The sequence below is a fragment of the Aspergillus campestris genome, assembly GCF_002847485.1.
Source record: "Aspergillus campestris IBT 28561 chromosome Unknown P168scaffold_5, whole genome shotgun sequence".
NCBI classification, from domain to species: Eukaryota; Fungi; Ascomycota; class Eurotiomycetes; order Eurotiales; family Aspergillaceae; genus Aspergillus; species Aspergillus campestris.
In genome coordinates, this window is record NW_020194340.1 from 1,036,474 (window position 1) to 1,050,924 (window position 14,451).

General features: G+C 52.5%; 4 protein-coding genes across 4 annotated transcripts; 2 read left to right on the forward strand and 2 right to left on the reverse strand.

Annotated features, from left to right (window-relative positions):
• Positions 1 to 1,203: 1,203 nt before the first annotated feature.
• P168DRAFT_304058 (glycoside hydrolase family 43 protein) lies at positions 1,204 to 3,071 on the reverse strand (the record flags this gene model as incomplete). Its single annotated transcript, XM_024838813.1, has 2 exons — positions 1,204 to 2,611; positions 2,673 to 3,071. 2 exons carry the CDS (start codon positions 3,069 to 3,071, stop codon positions 1,337 to 1,339), a joined length of 1,674 nt encoding a protein of 557 aa, XP_024693545.1. The 3' UTR covers positions 1,204 to 1,336.
• Positions 3,072 to 6,894: 3,823 nt separating this feature from the next.
• On the forward strand, positions 6,895 to 9,275 carry P168DRAFT_304059 (acyl-CoA oxidase). Its single transcript, XM_024838814.1, has 4 exons — positions 6,895 to 7,308; positions 7,368 to 7,741; positions 7,799 to 8,444; positions 8,505 to 9,275. The coding sequence occupies exons 1-4, from the start codon at positions 6,949 to 6,951 to the stop codon at positions 9,183 to 9,185; spliced, it is 2,061 nt and encodes a 686-aa protein (XP_024693546.1). The 5' UTR covers positions 6,895 to 6,948; the 3' UTR covers positions 9,186 to 9,275.
• Positions 9,276 to 9,581: 306 nt separating this feature from the next.
• Positions 9,582 to 10,910, reverse strand: P168DRAFT_317993 (NADH:flavin oxidoreductase/NADH oxidase; the record flags this gene model as incomplete). The annotated part of the gene is made up of 2 exons (XM_024840161.1): positions 9,582 to 10,682; positions 10,740 to 10,910. 2 exons carry the CDS (start codon positions 10,908 to 10,910, stop codon positions 9,582 to 9,584), a joined length of 1,272 nt encoding a protein of 423 aa, XP_024693547.1.
• Positions 10,911 to 11,997: 1,087 nt separating this feature from the next.
• Positions 11,998 to 14,316, forward strand: P168DRAFT_267780 (putative acyl-CoA dehydrogenase). Its single transcript, XM_024835057.1, has 4 exons — positions 11,998 to 12,303; positions 12,359 to 12,575; positions 12,637 to 12,699; positions 12,758 to 14,316. Exons 1-4 carry the CDS (start codon positions 12,198 to 12,200, stop codon positions 14,229 to 14,231), a joined length of 1,860 nt encoding a protein of 619 aa, XP_024693548.1. The 5' UTR covers positions 11,998 to 12,197; the 3' UTR covers positions 14,232 to 14,316.
• Positions 14,317 to 14,451: the final 135 nt, after the last annotated feature.

The window sequence follows — 14,451 nt, forward strand, 5'->3', positions numbered from 1 at the left end:
GTCTTCTTTGACACCGCATACCCCTCGTACATACGGCTCGTCATCCGATTCATGGGCGGGATATTTCATATCAATCGTGTTCATTCTCTTGTTTTTTTTTACATAAATACCCAGCCGAGGCGTGACTCCAGCACTGCATAAAATCTTTTTTCTTTTCCCCTCTTTTTTTTTGTTGTCTTTACTACACCGATACTCGCGCATCGTACCTGCACATTACACACACACATGTCAACTCTGCACATACATCATTTCAGCCGATGACCCTGGGTTAGACATGGTGGATTTACCTTTACGGCCATGCATCCAAGATAGCAATTAAAACATACATACACTTCTAGTTCACTATCTACCTTCTGTAATACCCCTACTATAATTAGGTAGTCGGAGGTAAACTCCCCGAGACCGACCTTAGAAATTCCCCCATTGGAGGACCCAAAGTATCGTGTGGCCCGTTGACGTCGGTAACCACGGGAGTAGGCCCAAATCCGTAACTCTATCACCAAATGGCCGGGTTTTTCTTTCTTTCTCAAAACGACGTAAATACTGACTCTCGCTTGGTGGCGTAGAACGGTCTAGCGTTCCGGCTTCAATAGTGGTGTTCAACTGGGGTTTATTATTTATTATTCATTAAATAGGCATTTTCTTTTCTTTGTTAACGAAATAAATGTGCAAAAACCCGCTGAAACCAGAACTGTTTGTTCTGAGAATTCGTTATCTGGCTGGCTGGTTGGTTGGTTGGTTTCTCGATTGACTCGGTTGGCTGCTGCGTGGCTTGTCTCGAAGGTTGGATACGGATTGACTGTGTCGGCCCGGGCTATTGTGTGCTACGTTTTACTTTCGAGGCTGTGACTACCTCGAGGGAAGCCCGGTTGGGGTTGATGCAGGGATAGTACACTTCCCTGGTAGTTTTACCTGTGACTGAAGAAGTGAATTAGTAGTGGTGTGTGTGTAGGATTCTTCATTCTGATGCGTTTTTATGCAGGGGGATAAGCACAGACTGCCAAAGACGGTAGCCTGCCACATAGGTAGATACTAAAGTACAGTGCCCAGTATAAGACAAAGTACCGAGTGATCGGTTGTACCACACAGTCGGTAACACTGTCTGTATATGAGTAGAGCCAGGCTAATAAGGTAGTATACTATAATAGGACAGTAGCAGCAGCAGTTGATATCTCCGTTTGGTTGTTCACGACAAACAGCAGGGTTTCAACCTGTCCAGCAGCCTCGTTACATACCTACATACCTACAGTGTTCAGTCCCAGAACATACAATCTCGGTAACCTCGATTGGACAGCCCCCTTCAACCAGCCATTAACCGGCCATCAGCAAGTCTAGATCATCGCATCTCCGCATACTCAAAATCAGCAGGAACCAAGCACGGCTGTCTCTCGCCAAAAGCGTACAGCCCGAGCATCATGCCCGTGAAGGCCATCCCAACAGGAGGGGAGACTGTCATGGCGGTGTTCGAGACCTCGCCGATCCAGTTGATCGGGGCCTCGGGGCCTCGGTGGGCGTCTGGACTTTCTTCTCGGAATCCGAAGCGGTAGTGGTCACCGCATTCGATTATGAGTTGCACGTTTCCTCCTTCGCTTGTTCCCTCCAAGACACGGTCAATATGCTGGCCGTCAGCAGGGCGCAACCGCACGATGCGCCGCCCGTCTGCTGCACGGCGGATTCCCAAGCTACTATAGGTAAAGTAGTTCCACCAGAGGACGGTACCTGCTTCAGTACTAGAAGAGGTAGGATGAAAAGAAAGGCTGGTCGTCCAGGTGCACATGCGGTGAGTCTGTTTGCGGAGGAAGAGGGTCGGGCTGGCGGGCACGGAGAGATTGTATGGCCCGCCGTGGAGGCGGAGGTGGCCTGGTCGTTCGGTGAGTGAATACTCTGCTGTGCAGATGGGCGTGTTCTTTCTGTACCAGCCGAGTTGGAGGGTGGGTGTGTCGAAATTGTCGCGCCAGGTGGGTGGGGGCGGGGGGTTGACTTGGTGGAGATGGGGTGTGGTGTTTGTGAGGGAGATCTTTTGGCCTCCATTAAATATAGGCCAGTCGTTGGACCATTCGACGGGAATGAGGAATGTTTCGCGGCCTTTTTTGGTTAATTGGGAGGAGGACGTGGATGATTCAATATTATGTATAGAGGATGGAGTTGACTCACCCAACACAGATTCCTCCCATTGATCCCCCCTCCGAACAGGACGTACCCCCAGCAAAACAGCCCACCACCGTCCCTGCGCATCTTCCACCATATCCGCATGTCCCGTATTCTGAACCTCATCGGTCACCCCATTTCGCCAGAGCGGATTGCTGGGCCCGTCCTCCCACGGCCCAAACGGCGAGGTCTTGCTGCGGCAGACCCATTCGCAGTGGCCGCTTTCTGTCCCGCCCTCCGCCGTAAAGAGGTAGTAATACTTGCCTCGCTTGAATATGTGCGAGCCTTCAGCTACACCGGAGGCGGATTCGCGGATCAGCTTTGGTTCAGAGGTTGAGCGGCCGGTGGCTAGGTCGACGGTGGAGATGTGTATGGCGAAGTCTTTGAGATTTGCGCCGGGCGTGCGGGCCAACTTGCGATAGGTTGATGAGAGATAGACAGTGTCGTCGTCGTCCCAGAAAAGCTACATATTCCAATCACAGATGAGTCAATCTATGGTCCGGTAGACGGAGTATAGCACATACATCCTGATCAAACCCCACCTGATCAAAATACACCGGGTCCGACCACGACGCCGAGTCCCATATATCGGTCGTCGATACATAAAACCCCCTCGGCCAGACCCGATCGTCGTCCTGCGGACGATACCGATCGAACTTAGCGGCTGTGATATAGAACGTGTCCTTGTGGTATCGCAGCGTGGTGGCCCAGATGCCGCCCCCAGGCTCCGGGGTGTGGATCTGCAGCTGGCTAGGCCGCGTTAGGGCGTGGCCGATCAGCGTCCATTGTATGAGATCGGTGCTGTGGTAGATTGGCGCCCCGGGGAAGTATTCGAAAGAGGAGCTGACGAGGAAGAAGTCTTCGTTGACACGGATGATTGAAGGGTCGGGGTTGAAGCCGGGGAGGATGGGGTTTGTGCACATTTTATGAGGCTTTGATTTACAGAGTCAAGTTGGAGTACATGGAGTAGGGCTAGGTGGGTATATTGGAGACTGTTTATATAAACGTGCAAGCCCTTTTATACAGTAGACAGGGACTGATTGGTGGAAAATATACAGCGTGCTAGCAAGTACAGAAGTGGGGGACACAAGTATCCAGTATCAGAGCGATCATCGATGAATCCACCAACCTCACACCCTCCATCTCATCTCCCCAACCTATACAATCAACATTCCATAAACACAATCAATCAGTATTCGCCTGATTATTATATCAGTGCTCCATACACAGCCACCACGCAGGACGAGGCAGCTGAAGAATAGACAGAAACCCAGCCCGACCCCTCTCAGATCCCCGTCCATTGATACCCCGCACAGACACACACACAGCCACACACCATGGGATCAAGTTCCTTCGCAGTCTCAGTGAACACCCTCGCTCTTTTACTTATCATCACAGCCAACCAACACCACGGCCAGAGTACTTCGCCGACTCAGCGACCTTATAGGTAAGTCAAGCCCACCGCGTCGGTGGACGAACACTCGTATACGAGATGAACTCGATGGCTAAGAGTCAACTCAGCGTCCTCCATAGAACACCCCCGAAAGGCCCTTTCGCGGCAACAGGCTCCCAAGCAGGTGCGCCGGCGTTAGGAGGAAAACCGTACTTGGATAACACGCCTTACTCTGTAAGACGGAGGAGTTTATCTGGGTTGGGTTAGGGTGCAGTTATGATGACGTTTATTAGGCTGTGGATACAGGGTGTTGTTGATGAGTGGCGGAGGGAAGGAGTATTTATGATGTGTTTTCGGACTTTCCAGTTTGTCGCGACATTGGGACAGGTGGGATAGGATTTGGGTATTTCGTGATGAGGTAGGGTTGTTGATGGATTAGTTGGGTTGTGTTGGTCATGTTTATATGAGAGTATGGCTATAGTTGCTTTGAGAAGTTAACCTATGTTTCATTTTGGATACTAACGTCGGTAGTAAACCCCTATTCAATCATAAATGGTCAGTAATCTTATAGAGTTCTCGCTGGTAGCTCTCTGTTGTTTACTCAGGTATCAATCTAAGACATGGCTAATCGACGTCTACACTCAACCATGGATCATAAGGAATGAGATAATCTATTGACAGCAGCAGAGTTGATTATACAGTTTGTCATGTTCACCGAATCGAAATGGCAGTTTGGACTGTCGTTAGAAATAGAATTAACAGTATATCCCATACCAAATATATATTCCCCGGTTGGCTGGCCCATTTCACACACAACACGAAAGCGGGATTATGATGTTGTAAATGTAGATTTTATTATAGCGAGTATATTGCAGGGACTGTCTCGAAAACGAATTAAAAACCAAAGACAGAGATAGGCATGCGTAGATCTACCCTGTAGCTGTCATGTTAGATCCATCATCCTTTCGGGTATACATGGGGGGTTTTGTTTTTCAAAAAAAGAGGTTAGTAACACGGAATAGAATATATTTCTCAGTGCGTACTGTGCTCTCTTGGAATATCAACTTGTGGGATATACGTAATTTTTTTGATCACGTCTATGTATTAGTATCTTCCCATAGGCCAAATCCGAGCACCAGGACTGTCTACCTAGCTAAATGCAAAGTACATAGATGCATTTTCTGCAAGTCTGTCTGTTCTTCATGATGAATGGTCTACCAACACGCCAGATATGGAGGGAGATTAAATGCATATTCTCTAGTATAAAATTATTTCCTGCTGTTGATTTGATAAATGTTTGTGGTTACTGGGATCAAACACCTCATTTACACTATGTACGTAGTTCTATATTTCGAATAAAGAGATAGCCCTTTATTGGAGGAAATACAAGTAGAGGAAAAAGAGTTACAAGCAATTTGAGTGAAGACTGAGAGCATGACATCTAGTCCCAAGAACAAGAGACAATATGGGTATCAACAAAAGCTGTGTCTGCGACACATCTGCTAGTGCCTTGGGGAAAGACGCTTGTCTGCGCGCATGGCCTGAACCCGCGAGACAACGTTAGTTATTTTGTATCTGCCAGATGACCCATGAGATGGTGTCCTTCCAGCTGCCCGTCGCTAGTTCCTTGTTGTTTCCGCGAGCCTATTGTATGTTGGTCTTGTTAGACGTAAACAGATGTACATCGCTGATACATTCGACATGACACGGCTCGTCAAAATCAAAGATCACGAGGATAATCGCTCTCGACATGGAGACGCAAGCTAGGAACTCAACAGATCCTGCTCCCAAACTATCAATCCACGTTGGCTGAGAGGTGTGTTTTGAAACACACTGGTATGGTAGAAGCCTGAATCCGATGATTCTGGGAGCACAAATTAAATGGAATAAATTTGGCCAACGTATGGGGCAATGTAAGCCCTAATACAGCGACTCCATCATCAATCACACTTTAAAATGCTCTGTTGCCCAAAAAATCCACAAGCAATATCATTTTCTTTCTTAGGCGTCAGACTTTTCCTGCATATTAATGCTATCACAGGCATTGGTGCCCACCCGATTTCGGCGGGGGCATTGTTCCCCGGGACCACGTCGGGGGTGCTCCAGGTTTGGGATCGTGGGTGCCGCAGTGGGCCGATGTCGACCCCCATTCCGGAGGTCTGGGAGCGCAAGGGATTCCTCTCTTGTTCAGCCATCACCCCTAAATCGAAGGGACGTTATCGCGGCTCATCCCACGTGAAAACACAACCTGGAATCCGGATCTGAGAATTCGACAATCACAAGCATCGCGGTTCTAGATTGCATGATTGATTCTTCAAACAAGCACCGCAGACCGTGCCCCAACCATGGTGGGGGTAATTCCAGACAGATACGGGGAAAAGGGGGACGGGGAAAAGTTGAGATAGAGCAATGACAGGCGAAGAATTTTGGATTTGTCGTAGTCATAAGACGTGTGAAATGGTGGCTACGGTGGGTGGGCCGGAGGCGTCACATGTGATTGTGGATATGTAGTCTCCGTCATTTTGAATATGGCTACCACCCATGTGAATGCCATATGTCTGATTAGGCATAGGGAGGCACATTAATGGCATGATTACTATTCCTAGAAGTTCCAATGTAGGAAAATATGCTTCTATCCCAAGTATACTGGATGAGTGGTGAACAGTCTCTGCGAGAAGTCAAACTCGGCCTAGGCGGAACAGGGAAGAAAATTCGACGCCGCATACCGGGCTGCCGCTTTCCGCCTCCCGCCTCCCGCCTCCCATCCGAGAGGCAATGATTTCACCCACCTGGGGAATAGACGTAATGATTATATCGGGATGTCTCCAGACAACCCCAGACTATCCATCTGAACTTTTTCCCACACCATCCACGCCTTTCCCATCGCACCCGATAGGGGGCGAATGAGCTGGGGGTGGTTGTCATCACCGGTAAATGAGAGCGGCCGCCGATCTTGATCAGATAACAGGGTCGGAACCCAGCCGGCCAATGGCAGGACAGGATAGACTGCGGTTTGCCATTTTCGGGCCAAGAAAGTGAAGATCCCTGGATGACTCGGCACCGGGGCTTCCGATAGGATCTGCTGAACCGAGGAGAGAACTTCTGTTTTCCACCTAATTTTGATTTCTTTTTTTACCGTTCCTTTTTTCGTCGGATTCCTCCCAGGTGAACGGATGGCATCCAGGCATCCAGGCACCCAGGCAGCCACCCCATGGGCCTCGGCAATTGCCACAATGGGTTAGCGCGCCAATGACCCTCGGCCTGATCATTCCCCGTGGAGTTCGCTCAATTTCCCTTTCGGCCGACCCTTTTATAAGTAACAATGGAGAGACTTCATTTTTCCTCCCTTTGACCACCTACCTATTCCTTCCCCGCCTTTTGATCTTCCTCTCCCTCTATACCCCAAGATGTCTCCTCCCGATTGGGTCAAGGCCCTGAAGCCGGCCGGCCAGCCCGGCTCTGAACTGCTGGCCCAGGAGCGCAGCCAGTCCAACGTCGATGTCGACAAGCTCGCCGAGTTGCTACACACCCGCCAGGCCCTGGAGCGGCAGGACCGCCTCCTGGCCATGATGAAGAACGACAAGGTCTTCGACAAGTCGCAGAACCACACCCTCGGCCGAACCGAGCGCATCCAGCGTGCCCTCGCCAAGGGCAAGCGTCTCCAACAGCTCTCCGTACAGCACAACTGGAACTACGATGACTTTTACGCCGCCAACGACCTCCTGGGTGAGCCCACGCCGTATGGCCTGCACGCGTCCATGTTCCTGGTAAGACATAATTTAGAGACTGAAGTGGGGGAACGTGTCGCTAACGAATGGCTCGGTAGGTCACCTTGCGGGAACAAACCACCCCGGAACAGAAGAAGGCCTTCCTCGAACGCGCAGAGAAATACGAGATCATCGGCTGCTACGCCCAAACGGAGCTGGGACACGGTTCGAACGTGCGTGGACTGGAGACGAGGGCGGTGTGGAACCAGGACGATAAGACCTTCACTATCCACTCGCCGAGCTTGACCGCGTCCAAGTGGTGGATCGGCTCGCTGGGCCGCACGGCCAACCACGCCGTCGTCATGGCGCAGCTGTACATCAACGGCAAGAACTACGGTCCCCACCCGTTCCTTGTGCAGATCCGTGATATGGAGACGCACCAGCCGTTGGAGAATGTCTACGTGGGTGATATCGGACCTAAGTTCGGATACAAGTAAGTTCTTTGCGAAGTGTGGCGTGGGTGGTCAATCAATACTGACGGGATTTGCAGCACGATGGATAACGGATTCCTCCTGTTCAACAACGTCAAGATCCCCCATTTCAACATGTTAGCCCGTTTCTCCCGGATCGACAAGGACACCGGCAAGTACATCCGCCCGGCCCTGCCCGCGCTCGTCTACGGCACCATGGTGTGGGTGCGCTCCAACATCGTCCTGCAGGCCGGTAGTGTGCTGGCTCGCGGTGTCACCATCGCGGTACGCTACTGCAGCGTCCGCAAGCAGTTCCAGGACCGCGACGCCACCGGCAGCGTGGGTGAGAACCAGGTCCTCAACTACAAGATGGTCCAGATTCGTTTGCTGCCGCTGTTGGCCACCATGTATGCGCTGCACTTCACCGGTCGCGGCATGATGGGTCTGTACGAGGAGAACCAGAAGCGCATGGCGGGCGCTGCCCAGGCCGGCCCTGATGAGCTGCGCGCCGGTGCGGAGCTCCTGGCTGACTTGCACGCCACCTCGTGCGGTCTCAAGGCGCTGGCCAGTACCACTGCTGGTGAGGGTCTCGAGGTGTGCCGTCGCGCCATGGGTGGACACGGTTACTCGCAGTACAGTGGTGTTGGCCACTGGTACGCCGACTATCTCCCCAACCTTACCTGGGAGGGTGACAACTACATGTTGACCCAGCAGGTCGCCCGTTATGTATGTTTTTCCTTCCTTCACTCTTCACGTCAATTCCTTGCTGATCGTGTGATTGTGTAGCTCCTCAAATCCGCTCGTTCCGTTCTTGCCGGCCAGGCCGCCAACAACGACACCTGCCGTATTCTCAAGAACTACCTGTCCCGCCGCAACAAGGGTGCCTCGTTCGACGTCCTGGAGCAGGACAAGGACATCGTCGATGCCTTCGCCTGGCGCGCCTCCCACCTCACGTTCGAGGCGCTCAAGCACCGCGACGTCGAGAAGCGCTCGTGGAACTCGCTGCTGGTCGAGTTCTGGCGCCTGTCAACGGCCCACTCGCAGTACCTGGTGGTGAAGAACTTCTACGACGCCGTCAACTCGCCCCAGCTGAGCGCCGCGCTCGGCCCCGAGACCACCGCCACCCTGCACAAGCTGTTCCGCCTGTACGCCCTGCACACGCTCGAGCGCGAGGCCGCCGAGTTCTTCTCCTCCAGCGCCGTCACGACGCGACAGATCTCGCTGGCGCAGACTACCGCCGTGTCGAAGCTTCTGGACGAGATCCGCCCCCACGCCGTGTCCCTGGTCGACTCGTGGAACTTCGACGACTGGCAGCTCGACAGCAGTCTGGGCCGGTACGACGGCGACGTTTACCCCGACCTGTTCCGCCGGGCCAGCCAGGAGAACCCGGTGAACGACCTCGTGTTCGACCCTTACCCGTGGAACGCGAACGTGCTGAAGAACAGCCCGAAGAGCAGCAAGCTTTAAGTTTTTTCTTTTTGTTTTGTCCGTGTCGATTTAGCCTTTCTTTTTTCATTTCTTTTTTTCACCCATTTCTTTGTAATTATACGATGGACGTCATAGATCTTGGAATAGACATAGATCGGGATTCATATCTAGATTTTGGGCAATTATTAAATGTATCATCTCTGCTGTATCGATATTTTTTTAAATCGTATGATCGACGCCAATAGACCTTAAATAGACAGATCGGGATTCGTATCCAGATGGCCGGGTAGATCACGAAACTATACGTCTTTCGCTTTATCTACGTTCTATATAATACAATAGATACCAAGGATTTTGGATAGACGGATCGTGATTTATATGTAGATGCAATTGAACAGTCATTAACTTCATACATTTCTAAATCTATACTCTAGTCTATTCAAAAATCGACTGCTTGTAAACATCCGGCAAGATAAACGGAGTCCCCCGGCGTCCAGTAAAGCCCCAGCGAATCTGGTTCGCCATGCTGATCTCCACACCGGTATGCTGCGCAAACGTCCACATCAGACCCGGGTCCTTCTGGAACCCGCGCCCAACAAGCGCGACATCCAAGCCCTCCTCCTCCAGCAGACGGTTCGCCTGACGTCCATCGGTAATAGCACCAACAGTAGCGACAACCAACTTATCCCCCACAGCCTTCTTAACAGCGATCGCAAACGGCGCCTGGAAGCACGGCCCGGACTTGACCTTCTGCTCGGCATGCACACCACCAGAGCTAATATCAATCAGATCCACAGCGCCCTGCTCAACAAGCGCCTGCGCAAACCGCACGGTATCATCCACGCGCCAGCTCTCAGCAGGCCTCACACTCTCCAACCAATCCGTCGCCGAAATACGTAGGAAAACAGGCATATCCTTCCCGACAACATCCCTCGTAATCTGCGCAACCTCCAACGGCAACCTCGCGCGATCCTCAAACGCCGGCCCGCCATACCCATCCGTCCGCGTCCCATTCGCACTAGCGCTCAAGAACGACGAAAGCAGATACCCATGCGCAGCATGGATCTCAATGAAATCAACACCAGCCTGCACCGCGCGCCGCACAGCAGCCGCCCAGTCCTCCTTGAGCTCCTTGATCTCGTCGGTGCTCATCGCGCGCGGGTGCGGGAAGGAGTCCGCGAAGGGGATGTCGCTGGGTCCCAGGACGTCAGAGGGCCACCCGCCCACTGCCTCCGTCGCGACGACGGTCTCGGAGATCCACGGCGCGACGGTGCTGGCTTTGCGGCCGGAGTGGCCGAGCTGCACGCCGACCTTTTGGCCCTGCGAGTGGATGAATTCGACGACGCGCGCCATGGGCGCGATCTGCGAGTCTTTCCACAGCCCGACGTCTTGGGGCGTGATGCGGCCCCGGGCTTGCACGGCTGTGGCTTCGATCATGATCATGCCGGGTCCGCGCTGCGCGATCCCGCCGAGGTGCGCGACGTGCCAGTCTGTCATGTGGCCGTCTTGGGCGGAGTATTGGCAGAGGGGGGCGAGCTTTCGGAGGTTAGTTTTATGCACTGATTAGGGGGAAGAGGAGTAAGGAGGGCATACGCCGAGTCTGTTCTGGAAGGTGACGCCGCGGATGGTCAGAGGCTGGAAGAGCTTGGGAATGGCCTGGCCATTCGTTTGAGGGCTCGCTGCTGTGCCGGCTGGAGGGGACTGCGCCGGGGTGAAGTAGGAGATGCCCGCAGCGGGCTCGATATCAACATCGGGGTGATGCATTTTGTAGTTTCAGAGTATAGTATATTCAGAGAGAAGGGAGACAGTTACTGTGAAGTGCTATCCACACTATCCAGGCTCTTCAATACTCTTTATATCTCCAACAGACACTATCAGACGGACGGCTCCACCGCTGATTTCAAATCCCGCCGCAGTGGATACCGACCCGGACACATATTTTCCATTCTTTTATCCCAGTTTATCATATTTTTCCTTCCCGAGATAAGTAGATATCAGGTACAGGGATTTAATAATCAAAAACCAAGCAAATGACGAGATTCATGCTTACTGATACGGTTTCTGTCCCTGGATCCACGTGGTGTTTGCTTTTCGTCTCGGGCATCTGGCAGAATTGATCCCTCAGGCAGCGGGTGAGTAAGCAGTCGGGCGAATGTCAACGAAAGTCTCCGGCGCTAGCCGTTTTGGGATGTATGCCTTGGGGATCAGGCAGACATGGATCTATGGTTGATTTGATGTCTGTTGTTCTTGATTGAAAAGGCTGTAGGGTATGTGGCGACAGGTCATTTGCAATGATGGAGAGAATGCATGGTCTGATGGAGATTTATTCAGCAAGGAACGGTGTATAAGGCATATCACGTGGTTCACACCCACATGGCGGGCTGTCATATACTAGAGGGTGGCTTCGAAGGATCCTGGAATCAGATCATGCTGTAACTGGCTTAGTTGCATCAATACTGGAGTTGGGCAAGACCGATGAAAAAACTACAAATTCGGATCCATTGATGACATTGTCAAACCTTTGATATGGTGGTGGTGGTGACAGGGGTAGGAGTGTTCAATGTATTAAGGAAATTGGTGGTGACTGTCGGAAGAATCAGAATTTTGCAAAATATGCAACCATGAAGAGTCTCTGTTCCAATTGATCAACTGGTTGCTCAGTCCTTTCGTAGAATCTTGACAGAATATAGTCCTGCTTTGTCCTTTGTAGACAGATATCTTCGTATATGTTGTCCCCCGTAGTTATGACGTAGCCGCAATGCGACGGATGTAACCTGCGTCGGAGGTTAGATAAAAATTGGAACTTCCTGTCCATCACTAGTGGCATTAGAACTCACTGACAGCGGTGGCATTAAGCTCCTTCAAGTACAAGTAAACATGGCTGTTAGTGGATGGATACTGATCTGATCATCTGGGGTATAGCCGAGGTTGGGGTCAACTCATATGACCGACCGTAACCGAACTCCTATACGATCTTCCCTTCCCCTCGAAGGGTTTTTTGTAAACAACCTCTTGATTTCATTGACAGTTCAGTAAAGTACATACCACGAAATGAGTTCCAACGGCCCGGCCACAGCAGAAACAGGCCACTTCACCCGTCCATCGAGGCTGCAGAATGCCTATACCTCCGATGGAAGCTTTCAGAGAGTGCTCGCGTGTTAGTAAACATGTAACCTCCTGATGTGAATTTGAATTGACCTGATCAATGACAGGGTATCTTCCTTCGGCGAAACTAGAGCAGATCGAACCTCAGCTTAAGCAATTGGGCGCTGAGGCTGTCTCACCGCAGATACTCGAATGGAGTGCGGACGCAGAACGCAACCAACCCTATGTTAAAGGACACAATGTCTGGGGTCAGCGTTATGATTATGACCGCCTAGTCACAAGTGAGGGATGGAAGCAGTTGGGAAAATGGGGTGCAAAGCATGGGTATAGTTTCCATATACAATCCGTCCTCCCGGTTGTTATGAACAATGCTGACAGGTCCCAGGGTGGTCGCGTTGGGGTATGAGCCTACATACGGCCCTGAACGGAGACTGGCGCAGAATGCAGTGTATGAACTCACCCATGGGCTGCGGGAGACTCTTCAACCACATGTACTGACTGGCTAGGAATTATCTGCATTCACCGGCCTCCGCGTTGTACAGTTGCCCTGTCTCCATGAGTGACGGCGCCTCGCTCATCCTCACCCAACAATGCGCACATCTGCCCGCGGACCATCCATTCCACGCCATCTTGAAACGACTGCTCTCCCGGGGCGAAGACTTCTTCACTGCTGGTCAGTGGATGACAGAAAGACCCGGTGGGAGCGATGTCCAGAATTCAGAAACATTTGCGACCTACTCTCCCTCCTCCGACCCAACGCAAGGAGACTACCTGATCAACGGTTTCAAGTTCTTCTCGTCTGCAACCGACGCCAACGTCGCCCTCCTCCTCGCCAAGATGTCGTCAGGTCATCTGAGTACGTTCCTAGCGCCCCTGCGCAAGACCATCATCGGAGACGACGGACAGCCCCGCGAGGTGTCGAACGGCGTCCGCATCCACCGTCTTAAAAACAAGCTCGGGACCAAAGAGCTGCCCACAGCCGAGCTGGAACTCAAAGACATGCGGGCGCACCTGGTCGGAAAGCTCGACCGCGGCGTGCCCACCATCGCACCCCTCCTAAACATCACACGCACCTACACATTCATCGGCTCCCTAGCCGCCTGGCGCAAGGCCATCTCCATCGCCAAGAACTTCGCCAAAGCACGCACCACAGTCGGAGAGCCCCTGTGGTTGATTCCAATGCACTTGGCCCTCCTCAGTGACCAGGAAGTCCGTCACCGCGGGGCGCTGAACCTGAGCTTCTTCACGGTAGCCGTCATGGGCGTCGTCGAGAACAACGGCGTCACCGCGCCAGCACCTCACCTGCCACACGCAGGCCGCGAAGCCACCGTCGTCTTCCGCGTGTTAACCGCAGCCGCCAAGGCTGTCGTAGCCAAGATGTCCGTGGCAGGCATCCAGGAATGCCAGGAGGCGATGGGCGGAGTCGGGTACATGGACGAGGCAGACGAGCCTGAGTTCAACGTCTCGCGCATACTGCGCAACACGTTAGTCAACGCCATCTGGGAGGGCACCACGAACGTGCTGGCCAGCGAGCTGGTACGCTTCCTGCTGAAGGGCGACCACCTGCCTGTCTTTTCGGCGTGGGTCCACCGCGTGATCGGCCTCGTCCGACGCCCCGAGTGGTCGCAGATGCTGAGCCGGACGTGGGCGGCGTTCTTGGAGCGCGTGTCTAGCTCATCGCATGCTGCGCAGCTGCTTGCTGATGGCCGGCGCGCCATGTTTACTCTGACGTGGGTCTTGTGTGGGGCTTTGCTCGCGCTCGACGCTGAGCGTGATGGTGATGGTGTGGCGAGGGAGATCGCGAACCGGTGGATCTTGATGGGTGAGGGTGGGGTGGGTGACCTTGTGTGGCGGGATATTGTGAAGCCTGAGGAGGACGCTGTCCGTATGGATGATGACCATTTGCGTTGGGACTGCCGTATTGCGTGGGGGGAGGAGTTGCCGCGCGTTGCGTCTGGACATCGCTCGATGAAGCTATAGTTACGGATACTGTATGTTTGTCATGATGTTAGGGCTTAGTTCCGCTTGGTGTAATGTTGGTTAATTGTGAATCATGAAGAATATTATCGTTGTATACCTGCGATTTATGTCTATACCCTTAATCTCCATGCTGGACATCCAGGCACGTTAAGCACATCATACATCTTCGTCTCATAACCAATATAATCCATCGTAATAAACAGCGTCAACTTGACTGGAC